This window comes from Mesoplodon mirus (assembly GCF_964341445.2).
Source record: "Mesoplodon mirus genome assembly, chromosome: 10".
NCBI classification, from domain to species: Eukaryota; Metazoa; Chordata; class Mammalia; order Artiodactyla; family Ziphiidae; genus Mesoplodon; species Mesoplodon mirus.
This window is the reverse complement of record NC_138986.1, coordinates 15863972-15876553: the sequence shown is the minus strand read 5'-3', so window position 1 is coordinate 15876553 and position 12582 is coordinate 15863972. Positions and strand designations below refer to the sequence as shown.

At 47.9% G+C, this 12582-nt stretch overlaps 1 protein-coding gene across 1 annotated transcript in view; it reads left to right on the top strand.

Annotated features, from left to right (window-relative positions):
* The window catches only part of PPP1R14C (protein phosphatase 1 regulatory inhibitor subunit 14C), a gene marked incomplete at its 5' end in the record, with an annotated part of 82272 nt that overhangs the window by 52354 nt on the left and 17336 nt on the right, over positions 1-12582 (top strand). Inside the window, 2 exons of the mRNA XM_082633459.1 lie at positions 10036-10119; positions 11503-11535. Coding sequence (XP_082489585.1) covers positions 10036-10119; positions 11503-11535 — 117 coding nt within the window. The remainder of the gene's footprint in view (positions 1-10035; positions 10120-11502; positions 11536-12582) is intronic.

The window sequence follows — 12582 nt, the reverse complement described above, 5'->3', positions numbered from 1 at the left end:
TTCCCAAGGTAGGAGCTGGAAAATGACTGGATTCAGTGTTCTGTGTTCAGGAAATCTGATACCACAGTGACTCCATATTCCCGTCGGAATGATTCAGTGAAAGTTTTGGTAGCTGGGAGGACTGCCTTCTCTAAGAATTGGGCTGTACCAGACTTTGAGTCATGATTGCCTTTGTGACACCCTGGGGGGTAAATTGAGGGTTTCCAGCCTAAAAAGTTTTGCTTGGTCCCTAAGCAGTTCTACTGCAAAGGTGAGTGTATACCATCTTCTATCAGAAGACATTCCTGGCCAGATCACTGAATGGATGGGAAGCGGGTCAGAGCCAAGTGTGACTTCTTGGAGACAGGCTGCACGGCCATTGCCTCTTGCTCTCCTTGGACGACATCAGCCCTGTCCTCTGGCACGCTACTTTATTCTTCCCCAGTGTCCTCATTCATCGCCTGCAGTCCAGGGCCAATTTGAGATCATTGCTGAGTTGCCTTGTTCGTGTTATATTTTGGAGCTGCCCAGTCCCTCCTGTCTTTTCATGGTGTCCTAATGTCCGTGTCCTCCACTCCCTCGGTACCCACCTGGGAGCTTACCTGTGGTGTTCCTCATGATGTAGGTGCTGCCATGGAGATCAGAGGGTCAGAGGCCAGGCACTGCTCTCAGCCCAGGGAGCACGAGGATGGTGGTTGTCCATCTGCTGTAGCTAGAGCCTTTAGGATGTCCTGTCCCCACTGTCCTCAGGTATGCCATGGCTAAGAAGGTTGTCCCTGTCATCCTTGTGATCTGCCTTAGCCATCCCTTATTTTCAAATACCTTATTAGGGACAACCTCCCAGTTTTCTTGTCACTTTGGCATTGTTAGCAACCAGTTGTGCATCTTTAATGTTCATATGCAGAAATGCAGAACCAAGTGTTATTGTTTCCAGAAAGCTCTGCATCTGGGGATTTTTGCTTACATTTTCTTTTTTCTTTTTTCTCCTCTTAATCCTTATGTTTTTGAACAAGTTGTCAATGTTCTAGGTCTTTACTTACCATTTTCAGGCATCGGGAATGAAAGAGTTCTTGGAAGAGACATTTACATTGAACTTTCTTTACTTATTTTTAAAGAGGAATGAAGTGATCAAAAGTGCCCAGTCAACTGAGCACCTTCTGAGGTCATCTTACCATTTGCTAGTTTGCACTACCTGGCCAGGCACCTTCAGGCCAGCTTCTTACCCTGCCCTGAGAATTCCAGGTGTGGGAGATAGGGCCAGGGAGGTGAGTTATCTTGCCCCGCTCACGCCAGTTGTAAGGGGGAGGGACAGCATTTAAACCTGGGCCTGTCTCTCTCCAAACTCCGTGCACTGGGCCCACCACCATGTGTCCCCTGCCGGAGGGGGGTATCATATGTGCTGAGAAGCAGAGCCACCTGAGGCCTGTGTGGGAACATGCAGGTTCTGACCCAGATCTCCCTGGTGTCCTTTTATCACAGAAGGATGTGGCCTCGTGAGCTCCTGGGACCGAGGATGGGACGTATAACCCTTTCTGCCCTGACTCTGAGTCCTTTTTTAAAAACCTTGTTTGGAGAGTTATGATTCTCTCTCCAGAGACAATCGTTTGTTCAAACGAATTGCTAAATGTTTTAGGAAGGGCACAGATTTGGGGGTGGAGGAGGCCCACGCTGGCTGCCCTGTGGAGGGAGAGCAGCGTGCATGGAGGGTAGGGAAGGAAACCGGGGTGCAGCCTGGGGGGAGCCCCTCAGCTGGCTCCACGCTTTCCCAGGCAGCATCTAGGTCGTCTCCCCTAACATTTGGCCTGGGCACCCTCGCCAGGTGCCCTCCCTCACTGCCAATGGCTCACACCCACCGTCGCACCCACCCGAGCTCAACAGGGGGCCTTGGGCCTACTCCTCGCAAAACGCTCCAGCTCAGCCCGCCTTGTTAACCGGTGCAGCTGCACATAGAGGAGTTTGCTCTTTGAGGTTTGGATTAGCGGTGACCCAAATAAGAGCAGAATACATTTTGTGCAGTCACCTGGTCTAAGCCAGTGTCATCTCTTACCCGGTTATTTCTGTGGCCGTGTAAGTGGTCCTGCCTATGCCCTCAACCCTTTCTTCACAAAGCAGCCAGGGCAAGCCTTTGTAAAAGGTAAATCAGAGGGGATATGGGAACATATGTATACGTATAGCTGATTCACTTTGTTATACAGCAGAAACGAACACACCATTGTAAAGCAATTATACTCCAATAAAAATGTTAAAAAAAAAAAAAAAAGAAAATCAGATCACGCCATGCCCTGCTCAAACCCCCAGAGGCTTCTGTCTCAGTCGGCGTCCAAGTCAGAGTCTTTACAGGGGCCCCACCCCAAGTCCACTGCAGTGACCCTGGGAACCTTGCTTCTCAGACTCACCTGGGCACCTGCTCTATTCCCCTTCCGTGCTCTTCCCTCAGATTTCAGCACGGTCCTTCTTCAGGTCTGTTCTTCAGATCTTTCTCTCACTACTCTGACCACCCTATTAAAATTCCAGCCACCGTATTAGTCCCTGTCCCTCTCCTCTGCTGTTTTTTCTTGAAAATATGTATCACCATTTGCTACATCATATATTGTACTTAGGTGTTTATTGTCTGTCTTTCCCATCGGGGTTTTTTTTTTTAATAAATTTATTTATTTTATTTATTTATTTTTGGCTGCATTGGGTCTTCGTTGCTGTGCGCAGGCATTCTCTAATTGTGGTGAGCGGGGGCTACTCTTCGTTGCGGTGCGCGGGCTTCTCATTGCAGTGGCTTCTCTTGTTGCGGAGCACGGGCTCTAGGCGTGCGGCCTTCAGTAGTTGTGGCACATGGGCTCAGTAGTTCTGGCTCGAGGGCTCTAGAGCACAGGCTCAGTAGTTGTGACGCACAGGCTTAGTTGCTCCGCGGTATGTGGGATCTTCCCGGACCAGGGTTCGAACCTGTGTCCCCTGCATTGGCAGGCGGATTCTTAACCACTGTGCCACCAGGGAAGTCCCCCCCATCAGGGTTTAATCTCCATGACAGCAAGTATTTTTGTCACTTGTTCATTCTTTACCTCCGGCGTCTAGAAAGTTTCTGGAATATAGCAGGTCCTCAGTAAATAGATGTCACATGGATTTTCACGTGACCAGTAGTGTGGATCTTTATATCTCTGAGCTGGCGTTTGTTTTATATTGTTGATTGTTAGGGCGACAGTCCTCAACTGGGCTGCTGTGACACGAGGTTGTGTCCCGAGTGATTGGTTCAATGATAATAGTGAAAGTACCAAATAAAGGTAGTGAACCATCAAAAAATTAAAACATATTCTGGGTGTTTGTAAAATAATGTCAGTGTTGCTCACTGGTATTACAGTGTATTTTCTTAAGCAGGAGGAAAGGGGGGTGCTCGGGACAGGGCGTGCCCTGTAGCTTTTCTGCTTTCTGCTGCAGCCGTCATTTGTATGTGCTGATGCCCCAGAAATGAACCTTAGCTGCGGGGAGTGTGGTATAAAGGGGCGTCCAGACCTGCTCCGCTGGGCAGCAGGGACAGCAGCCTCTCTGCATACTATTTAAACTATCCCTTCACTTCATCATAGGATGAAGTTCAGTCAGGATACTTTAATCTTTTTAGAGGGGGAGTTTGGGGGATTTTGCTGTTTGAGCAAGCTTCAGCCTTTGAAGGTTATTTAACTTCTAAAACAAGTGTGTATTAGGGACGTGTTAGTAACACGGGATGGTACCATTCGCCAGTGTTGAAGTTGGAATGACCGACAATTGTTTACCTCATTTTAGTTCCATTTAAGAGTTTTCGTTTTAAGTGGTACATATCTAAATAGTATCGTATTACACCTTTAAGTCAGCCCTGGAATCTTCAAGAAATTTTTTCTAGTTAAAAAGGAGCCCAGGGCTTCCCTGGTGGCGCAGTGGTTGAGGGTTGAGGGTCCGCCTGCCGATGCAGGGGACATGGGTTCGTGCCCTGGTCCAGGAGGATCCCACATGCTGCGGAGCGGCTGGGCCCGTGAGCCATGGCCGCTGAGGCTGCGCGTCCGGAGGCTGTGCTCCGCAACGGGAGAGGCCACAACAGTGAGAGGCCTGCGTACCACCAAAAAAAAAAAAAAAAAAAACATGAAATGTAAATATTTTCACAGAGAAAATAATAATACTCACAGTCCCTGGGAGCCCGTGTGCCTCTGTTCTTCTTAGGTTCTTCCTACACCAGTTTCCCCGTAGGCCTGTGGAGGGGAGCCCTGGGGAGTGTGGGCTGTCAGAATAGGCCAGTGCCCCCCGACCCCGACCCCTGCTGCCCACGTTTCTCCCTTACTGCCATGGTGTCCACTGCACTCTAATCTCACGGTCCTTCACGTCCTTATCTTGGGACAGAGATGCAGAGAGCTGTGAGCCACTGTCACTTTCGGGGAGCCCTTAAGCTCTGTGTTGTGGAGCGTGAAAACCATCATCCATTTTCAAGCTGCTTTAGCATCAGCATTCCTGCCCCCTTCACTGTTGTGGAGATCAGCGAGCATTTGTATTTTTTTAACAGCTGACGCCACACTTGACAGGGCTCGTGGTGTGAATTTTCTGGCGAGTTGGACGTGTGTGTGAGTGTGCATGTGTGTTTTCACTGCAGGCCGTCTGTTTCGGGAACACAATACTCGTTGCATCAGTGCATCCTGGTGCCTGAGCCCCCGGTGGTCGCAGGCTCGGCTGAGGTCCTGCTTGCGCGGGGCTGTGCCTCTGGCCCTCGGCGCTACAACGTGTCCCCGTGCAGTGGCAGCGTGGGGTCCCCCTTCTTCATAGGGCTGGTGGCTGCTGGAGGTGGCTTCCCTCTGAACTGCCTGTTGGTTTGTGAGTGTCTTCGAGGTCCCAGGCGTGCTCTCTGTCACGGCATGTTTCTCCAAAACCTCACAGGCTCAAAACCTGCATCTTCCTTTTACCTTTCCCTTCTCCCTCCTCCAACATCCAGTTCATCTCCAAATTCCATCCCTTTTCCAAATTCCATCCCTTTTCCCTTCCTGTTTAAAATCTTTCCAGGGCTTCCCTGGTGGCGCAGTGGTTGAAAGTCCACCTGCCGATGCAGGGAACACGGGTTCGTGCCCTGGTCCGGGAAGATCCCACATGCCGCAGAGCGGCTGGGCCCGTGAGCCATGGCCGCTGAGCCTGCGCGTCCGGAGCCTGTGCTCCGCAACGGGAGAGGCCACAGCAGTGAGAGGCCCGCGTACCGCAAAAAAAAAAAAAAAACTTTCCATTCTTGCCACCGCTGGCATCCAGGCCGTGATACCTCCCACGGGACGGCCACCTCTCAGCAGCCTCCCCTACCCCCTCCTCGTTCCTGGGGCCCTGCTGCTGGGCCAGCTCTCCCAGCATTTCCCACCCTTGCTCTGGAGCCCTCATTGGCTACAGTCTCTGCAGGCTGAGGACAAACTGGCAGCATGAAGGCTGATGGATTTTGTTTGTCTTTCACAATATTTTAAAGAGTTGTAAACCAACTTAAAAAAAAGATATTTTAATATTAAAACTCTGTATTTTCAGCTTTTCTGAAAACTTGGAAAATCTGGCAGCATAGAGTACATGTTCCTAAAAGGTTACAATAGTTGGAAATGGAGGGGTTTTTTTGTTTGTTTGTTTTTGGGGTTTTTTTTGCGGTACGCAGGCCCCTCACTGTTGTGGCCTCTCCCGTTGCGGAGCACAGGCGCCGGACGCGCAGGCTCAGCGGCCATGGCTCACGGGCCCAGCCGCTCCGCGGCATGTGGGATCTTCCCGGACCAGGGCACGAACCCGCGTCCCCTGCATCGGCAGGCGGACTCTCAGCCACTGCGCCACCAGGGAAACCCTGGAGGGTTGCTTTGTTTTGCTTTTTGCTGCCTTTCCCTGGGGCATGCTTTCTCTTGTTTGCCACACTCTTCACTACTCCTTATTGCACCCCACCTGCCTCAGCTCTCATTCTGGCTTTCATAGTCATTAATATTCATAGCCCAGAGCTCTCTGACCCCCAGGCCAAGGACCTTTCTACACCCTGTGCTTAGAACAACCCTTGTATTTTGCCTTCTGTGTGTACCATTCTGCCTCTTTTGGGGGCTCTCTCTCCCCCTCTAAACCTATCCAAATCCTGCCGTTCCACAAGGCCAGCCTACATGCTCTCTCCTCTGTGAAGCCCTCCCCACCTGCCCCAGGAGGGAGCTTTCCCCTCCTTAATGAGAAAGCATTTTTGGTTTGTCTCTGTCTTTTGGTGCCGTTGGATATCATTTGTTTCTATGCTTCGGCTGCCCCTCCAGAGCAGGGCCTCACGGTGTTGATACCGTGCTCGTGTATGGTGGATGCTCAGTGACGTACAACCAGATAGATGCACAGACATGGTCAAGGGCCTCATTCTGTGGGTATCGACAAGAAGGTGAATATAGGATGCTGTTAGCTGGTGACTTACCCCGGCCACTCCTAAGAGGTTGTTTCGTTTTTGTCACCAGAGGCCCTGTTTGCAGATCTATTTTTAACGTGGGGAAATCCCCCAAACACAGGTAGGTTCTGGCAAACCAGAGTAGGCTGTGGGTGTAGTCAGTCCCTGGTAAGTGATTTTATCTATCACCAAGGTTACTCAGTGATACTGCTTTATACAGAAGGTAGAGCTCCAGAGAACAATTGAATTTGGACTATTGCTACACTCATTAAAAATATTTAATACCAAATATACACAGGATTCTATGCTTGATACTAGATCGGTCTTTTCTGCCTACATGTACCTCCATGGCCCCCATCTCCATGTCCTCAGTGGGGCTTTGGTTTCAGTATCGCCGACCTTCAGAACCCACCCTGCTCCACACTCCTGGTACGTGTGCTGAGCCTGACCTCCTCCTGGCCTCTGAGAGAAGTGGGTGGGGGTAATGAGAAGCTCAGAGGTTGGGAGAAAATGCCGATGTCTAGTGATTTGTTGTAATTACTCAGCCAGTGAATACTTGTTTTGCATCAAGCCTAGCCCAGGGTTTCCCAGCCACATGCCCTTGGGGCCTGGTAGTGACCTTGCGGTGCTAGCTGTTTTCTTTATTCCTGTCAAGCTCCTTTGAGACAGGAGGAGGCTTCGCTTTGTCTGGGCCAGAGGGTGAGTTGGACTCAAGGGCCCTCCCGTCCAGCGGTGTGAAAGGCCCCATGTCTGCACTGTCTGGTGCAGCAGTCACTCGCCACGTGTGGCAACTGAGCCCTGAAATGTGGCTAAGGTGACTGAGGAACTGGATTCTTAACTGTATTTCATCTTAGCAAATTTAAACTGAAATACGGCCCAGACCTCAAGGGTTGGGAAAAATGGGTCAGATGTGGTCAGCGCCTGCGGGAGAGCCCAGTGCAGTCGTGCTGAGAGGACACCTAATTGCAGATGCTGCTGTGTGGGTGCGACTCTACTTTGCTATACAAGTAAAAGCCTGTTTGACCAAATTTGGCAGGGCTTCAAAGCTGAACAGTGTTTGCAGGGAAACCCATGGCTGTGCTGTTCTGCTGGGGGCATTGTTCGCTTATTCTTTAATTTCCTTTCAGAACAGCAGACACAGAGCTCCCCTTAGCTGTGATTACTTGAACAGTTTCTACAACCTGCTTCCTCTGCTTGATTTCATTAAACTGTGACATAAATACATACTTGGTGCCCAGACCACGTCTAAATGCTGAACCCAAATGACGGTTTTGGGGGAGGAGTGGGGGAACTTAGGGGGAGGCTGTATATAGACTGTTACACAGATTGATACTTGTGGGTTTATCGCTTTTGCTTGGCTTTTCTTGAACAGAGTCAGCTGAAATCAGCTCTGGGTATTTTGACCTTACACGGTGGCTATTAAAGCCACGCCAAGCCGTGGACGTAGGTGAATTAATCTTGAGCCACATTTGCTAGAATACACACACAACGTGTGCCCGGCGCTGCTCCAGAGGCTGGATTGCCGTGGCTTCAGCATTTTTTGGCCTGGGGAGGGTCCACGTGGTCCATGTGTGATTTATCCACACTGCAGCTTGCCAGCTGCAATCTGTGTTCATGGGCTGCCAGTTGTTCTGTAATCCAGTGAGTTTCTTTGTTGGTGTTTCAGTTTCCATTGGTCCTTTCACTGTGGAAAGTCTGGCAGACCCTTGAGAGCTGTACCACTATTGGTGGCTCCCCAAATGACTCCCCTCTCCCCCTGCAGTCTTACTTTCAGCCACAATTCCAAATATACACAAAATCGGAAGTCGGGCACAGGCAGCATTGGGGCAAGAGAATGCCAGGGTGGAGGGGACGCGGTCGCCAGGGAGGCTGGTACCCATACAGGGAAGCTGTGTGCACGTCCAGTACTGAGCAGTGCTTAGCATCCTGACTGAATAGAGTACAGCCTTGGGATCCTCCAGCAAATATTCCCATAGGCAGATACACCTCCACCCCTGTACCGTTTTCCTGACATCCTCGGAAGCCAGGTGATTATGTTTTAATTTTACTCCTATCCCTACTCTCCAGTAAGAAGTGTTCTTTCCTAGTTCTAAGGTCATTTGGATTTTCTAAGGAGATATGCTTTTTTCCCCCCATTTTTTGTTAGTATTATTATTAAAACTTTTAAAAGAGATTTTAACCTTAATAAGACTAAGATGTTAGACTTGCCCCTCTGCTTTGGGTTCAGTTTTTCTTCTGCTTTATCTGCGCTTTCCAGTATGGATTGCATATCCCACCGTAGTAAAGAAACAAAAGTCAGCACCCCTATTTACAAGGGTTTTAGGAGCTCTGTGTCAGGAACTGGAGGCAGAGACCAATATACATATTTCTTATTATTATTCACAGTGGTGTATAATATTCCTCAGTTTCCTCAAAACACTTGGGTCGTCACTTTTGTGCTGGAGCAGGAAAAAGAATGGTTGAGCACTATTAGTAAATGCATTTTACTAGAAAGGAAGTTCTCAGAAGGTCAGCCTTGCCCCTGAAGACCAGACAACACAGCTGGCACAGAGCGGCTAAGCCCAGGAGTCTGCACAGGTGTCCCCCACACAGGTTTCTCCATGGCTTCTGCAGACACTCCTCGGCCATCCCTGTGGCTGGGACGAGTTGGCCTGCAGGTGACTCCTCGTGGGAAGGGGAAATGCAAAATTACAGCCCTCTCCTCAATGCGATCTTCTCTCAGCGTTCTCAGAGATGTGGGGAAGATCAGGTAACAGACAGAATGAGAGGTAGCCAAGATCTGCTGTGGGTTGGAGCTGCAGATTCCAAATCAGTGAGGTCTGTCACCGCATTGCAGCTGGACTTTCCTGCCCCCTGTTATGGACTGGATGTCTTTGGCTGCAGGAATATGAAACTTGACTCACAATAATGGGGCTTTACTAGAATGTCGGTGGGCTTCAGAAGTGGTTTGACGCGGTGATGTCATCCAGAACCCTCTTTTTCCGTATTTCTCTCCACTCTGCCCACCGTGAGTCAGGCTCTCCCTTCGTGGTTGCACGGTTGTTGCCGGCAGTTTCTAGGTTACAGGCTTCCTCAGCCGGCTCACCAGCGGGGACGCTTCACTTGAAAGAGCTTCTGTTCCCAGAACCCCCATTAGTCTCGGTTGAGTCTGTAACTGGGGTTGGGGTGATATGGACCCAAGAGTCCTGCCTCAGAAGTGCGCGGCACACTCAGGTTTTCCCAGACCCAGAGCTAGGAAGGGAGATGCGGACCTCCCCCCACCCCCCAAAAAAAGAGCAGGGAAGGGTAGGTGTTGGATAGGAAACTGCAAGTCTCACTACTCTTCCTATAATCTGCCAATCCCCCATTACATACTCAGAAGTGCAGTTTTTTTGCCAGAAAGTAGAAAATCGTCATTTTTGAAATAGCACTACTTTCTATGCTTTGTGACCCTTACGTCTCCTTTGCTCCCTCCTCCTCCCTCGGTTCCCTTTCCCTCCTCCCCCTTCCTGCCTCGTCTCCCTTTTTTCTACTGTTTCCGCCTTTCTCTCTATCTCCTACTTCCCATTCCTTCTTCTTTTCCTCCCCTTCCTCCTAGTCTCTTCTCTCCTCCCCCCTTTAATTGTCAACGCATCGATATAACTGAACTGAATTGGTTCCATACAATGTAGTATCTCACTAAATAGAATGCTTTCACATTTGCCCCCCAGGAAGAAGAAATGCCAGATGTGGAAATTGACATTGACGACCTTCTTGATGCAGACAGTGAGGAAGAGAGAGCTTCAAAATTACGGGTAAGCAGCATTCAAAATCTAGAACCTTTGATGGATGCTTGAATCCACGTGGGTCTCCTGAGCGTGGCTTGCACTGATTCTGCCCCGGGGCGGCACTCGGGCAATGGCCGTTTGTAGAGAGAAAGCAATGGGATGCTGAGTATTCACCCTCACAAACTGCATCTCTGGTGATAAGGCAGGTCTTGACTATAGTCAGTTCTTAAAGCACCTTACAGATATGAGTTTCTCCAGCCTTAACTTCTTGGGAGAAACATGGTTCTTCCTTTCTTCTCTCCAAAGATCCGTTTGCCAGAGAAGGAAGTGACGTCCCATAGTTATATGAGAAGGAGAGGGACTGAGCTAGACCTGGAGTATCTAAGCTCAGGCTTCTGGTCTTGCAGTTGTGGATTATATCATTCATGAAATTAATTTCTAGATAAGATTGTTTACTATATAATTCTGTTTAATAAAATATCCTTTATTGGAGTATGCTCACCTGATACCATGGATGTTGAGATGCCCCATGTCTCCTTTCTCCAGAGCAATAAAATATTTGTTTCCCTTCCCGCAGGAAGTCAAATGTATCATTTTTAAGTCTGCATTTGGGAGTTTCTAAAACCAATTAACCTTTGACCTGCCATTGCTCTTAATGTTCACTGATAATTACTGTGAATGGCTGTTAGTTATCACTGATGGCAAATGATCAGTAAAGGCAAGTAAAGGGCACATTTGAATGTGTTTAATGTGTTAGTAATTGCCAGTGTCTCTTGAGTGGCGAACAGTCTCAATTTAATGTTTATCTCTTATTGGTAGATTTAGCTGGGAGGAGATAGCATCCTAGTTCTGACAGTTACAATACAGAAAACACAAAAACAAAAAACCAGATCTATAACAAATGTCATGACAGAAAATTTTTTTCTTAAAAGTAAGAACTTGAAAGGGGCTTTGGCTGCCATCAGGTCACTCCCTTTGGTTCCCAGGGGAGGACAACCAAAGCCTGCTGAGGTGCGACAGGCTACTCTGTGGTTACATCACAGCCAGGCCCTCCCTCTCCACATCCAGTGTGATTGTCACCATCTCTTACAGGCTGTCTCAACTTAAGTGTATCCAGTTCATTATTAACCACATTGGCAGCCAGAAGGACGGGTATGTGTGTGTGCTTCTGTGTGTGTGTGTGTGTGTGTGTATTCTGAAGAGTGCAAGGCATTCCTGCAAAGGAAGGGTACAACTTTTTGTATCTTCAGAGGACCAACAAATGCTGAAATAAAGTGTGGTTCTTAGTAGTCAATATGAAAAATTGATTTACCATGTTAAGAATAATACTATAAAGATGAAATGATTTTTGACTTCACTTTTAAAATGATACTGAGTTTTAAAATAAAACCTCTGTGTATTTCATTCTAGGAAGCTCTCGTAGACTGCTACAAACCAACAGAGGTAAACAAATTACTTTTCCTAAATGCCAAGTTTGAATTGGTTTTTATTAAATCAATTTGTCTATTTTTAAAGCTAAACCATAATAAGCGCGGTGATTATGTGTATATTAAGTAGCCATTATTATCCATAAGTGAAAGGCATGTGTTTGTTTTTAATTAATTAATTAATTTTTGGCTGCATTGGGTCTTTGTTGCTGCGCGTGGGTTTTCTCCAGTTGCAGCGAGCGGGGGCTACTCTTGGTTGCGGCGCGCGGGCTTCTCATTGTCGTGGCTTCTCTTGTTGCGGAGCACGGGCCCTAGGCGGGCGGGCTTCGGTAGTTGTGGCTCGCGGGCTCTAGAGCACAGGCTCGGTAGTTGTGGCGCACAGGCTTAGTTGCTCCGGGGCATGTGGGATCTTCCCAGACCAGGGATCAAACCGTGTCCCCTGCATTGGCAGGCAGATTCTTAACCACTGCGCCACCAGGGAAGCCCTCAGGGGTTTGAATAGTACTAACTTGCTTATTTGTAAACCTCAGAACATCTGGTTCTGGAAGACTTAAAACTAATGGAATTGGGTGTGTTGCCTGCTTTTATATAAAAGCCAGACTTCAAAGGAAATTGTGAGAGGGTTTGGAATCATTTTAGTAGAAGTTTTAGGTTTATAACTGGAGAATACATTCTATTAGTGTATAGGTATGTATTTTTTAAAAGCTTAAAGCTGATTCTGTCATTCATAATTGAGTGATTGCCTTTATTGGAAGGATAAATTTTATGCTTTGTTTGGATATTTATCAAGTGTGTAAGTATTAATGTAAAAAACAATAGATGTTAGTTTGATTAGACCAAAGCATTTAATGTATATGCTAATGACCAAAAGCTTGAACAGTGTACAAATTAAGAATTTGATCAGTTATGAATATATTGGTAAAAGAGGTACTTACAGTTTGTTCCTGTGATAAATCAGACAAATTAGAAGATGTTTTGTAGTCTGTTTGCAATATCAAAGCAATGATGGTAGGACTTCTGTTTTTTTGAAGTGGTTTAATTACAAAGTGAGAGGAAAGCGTGC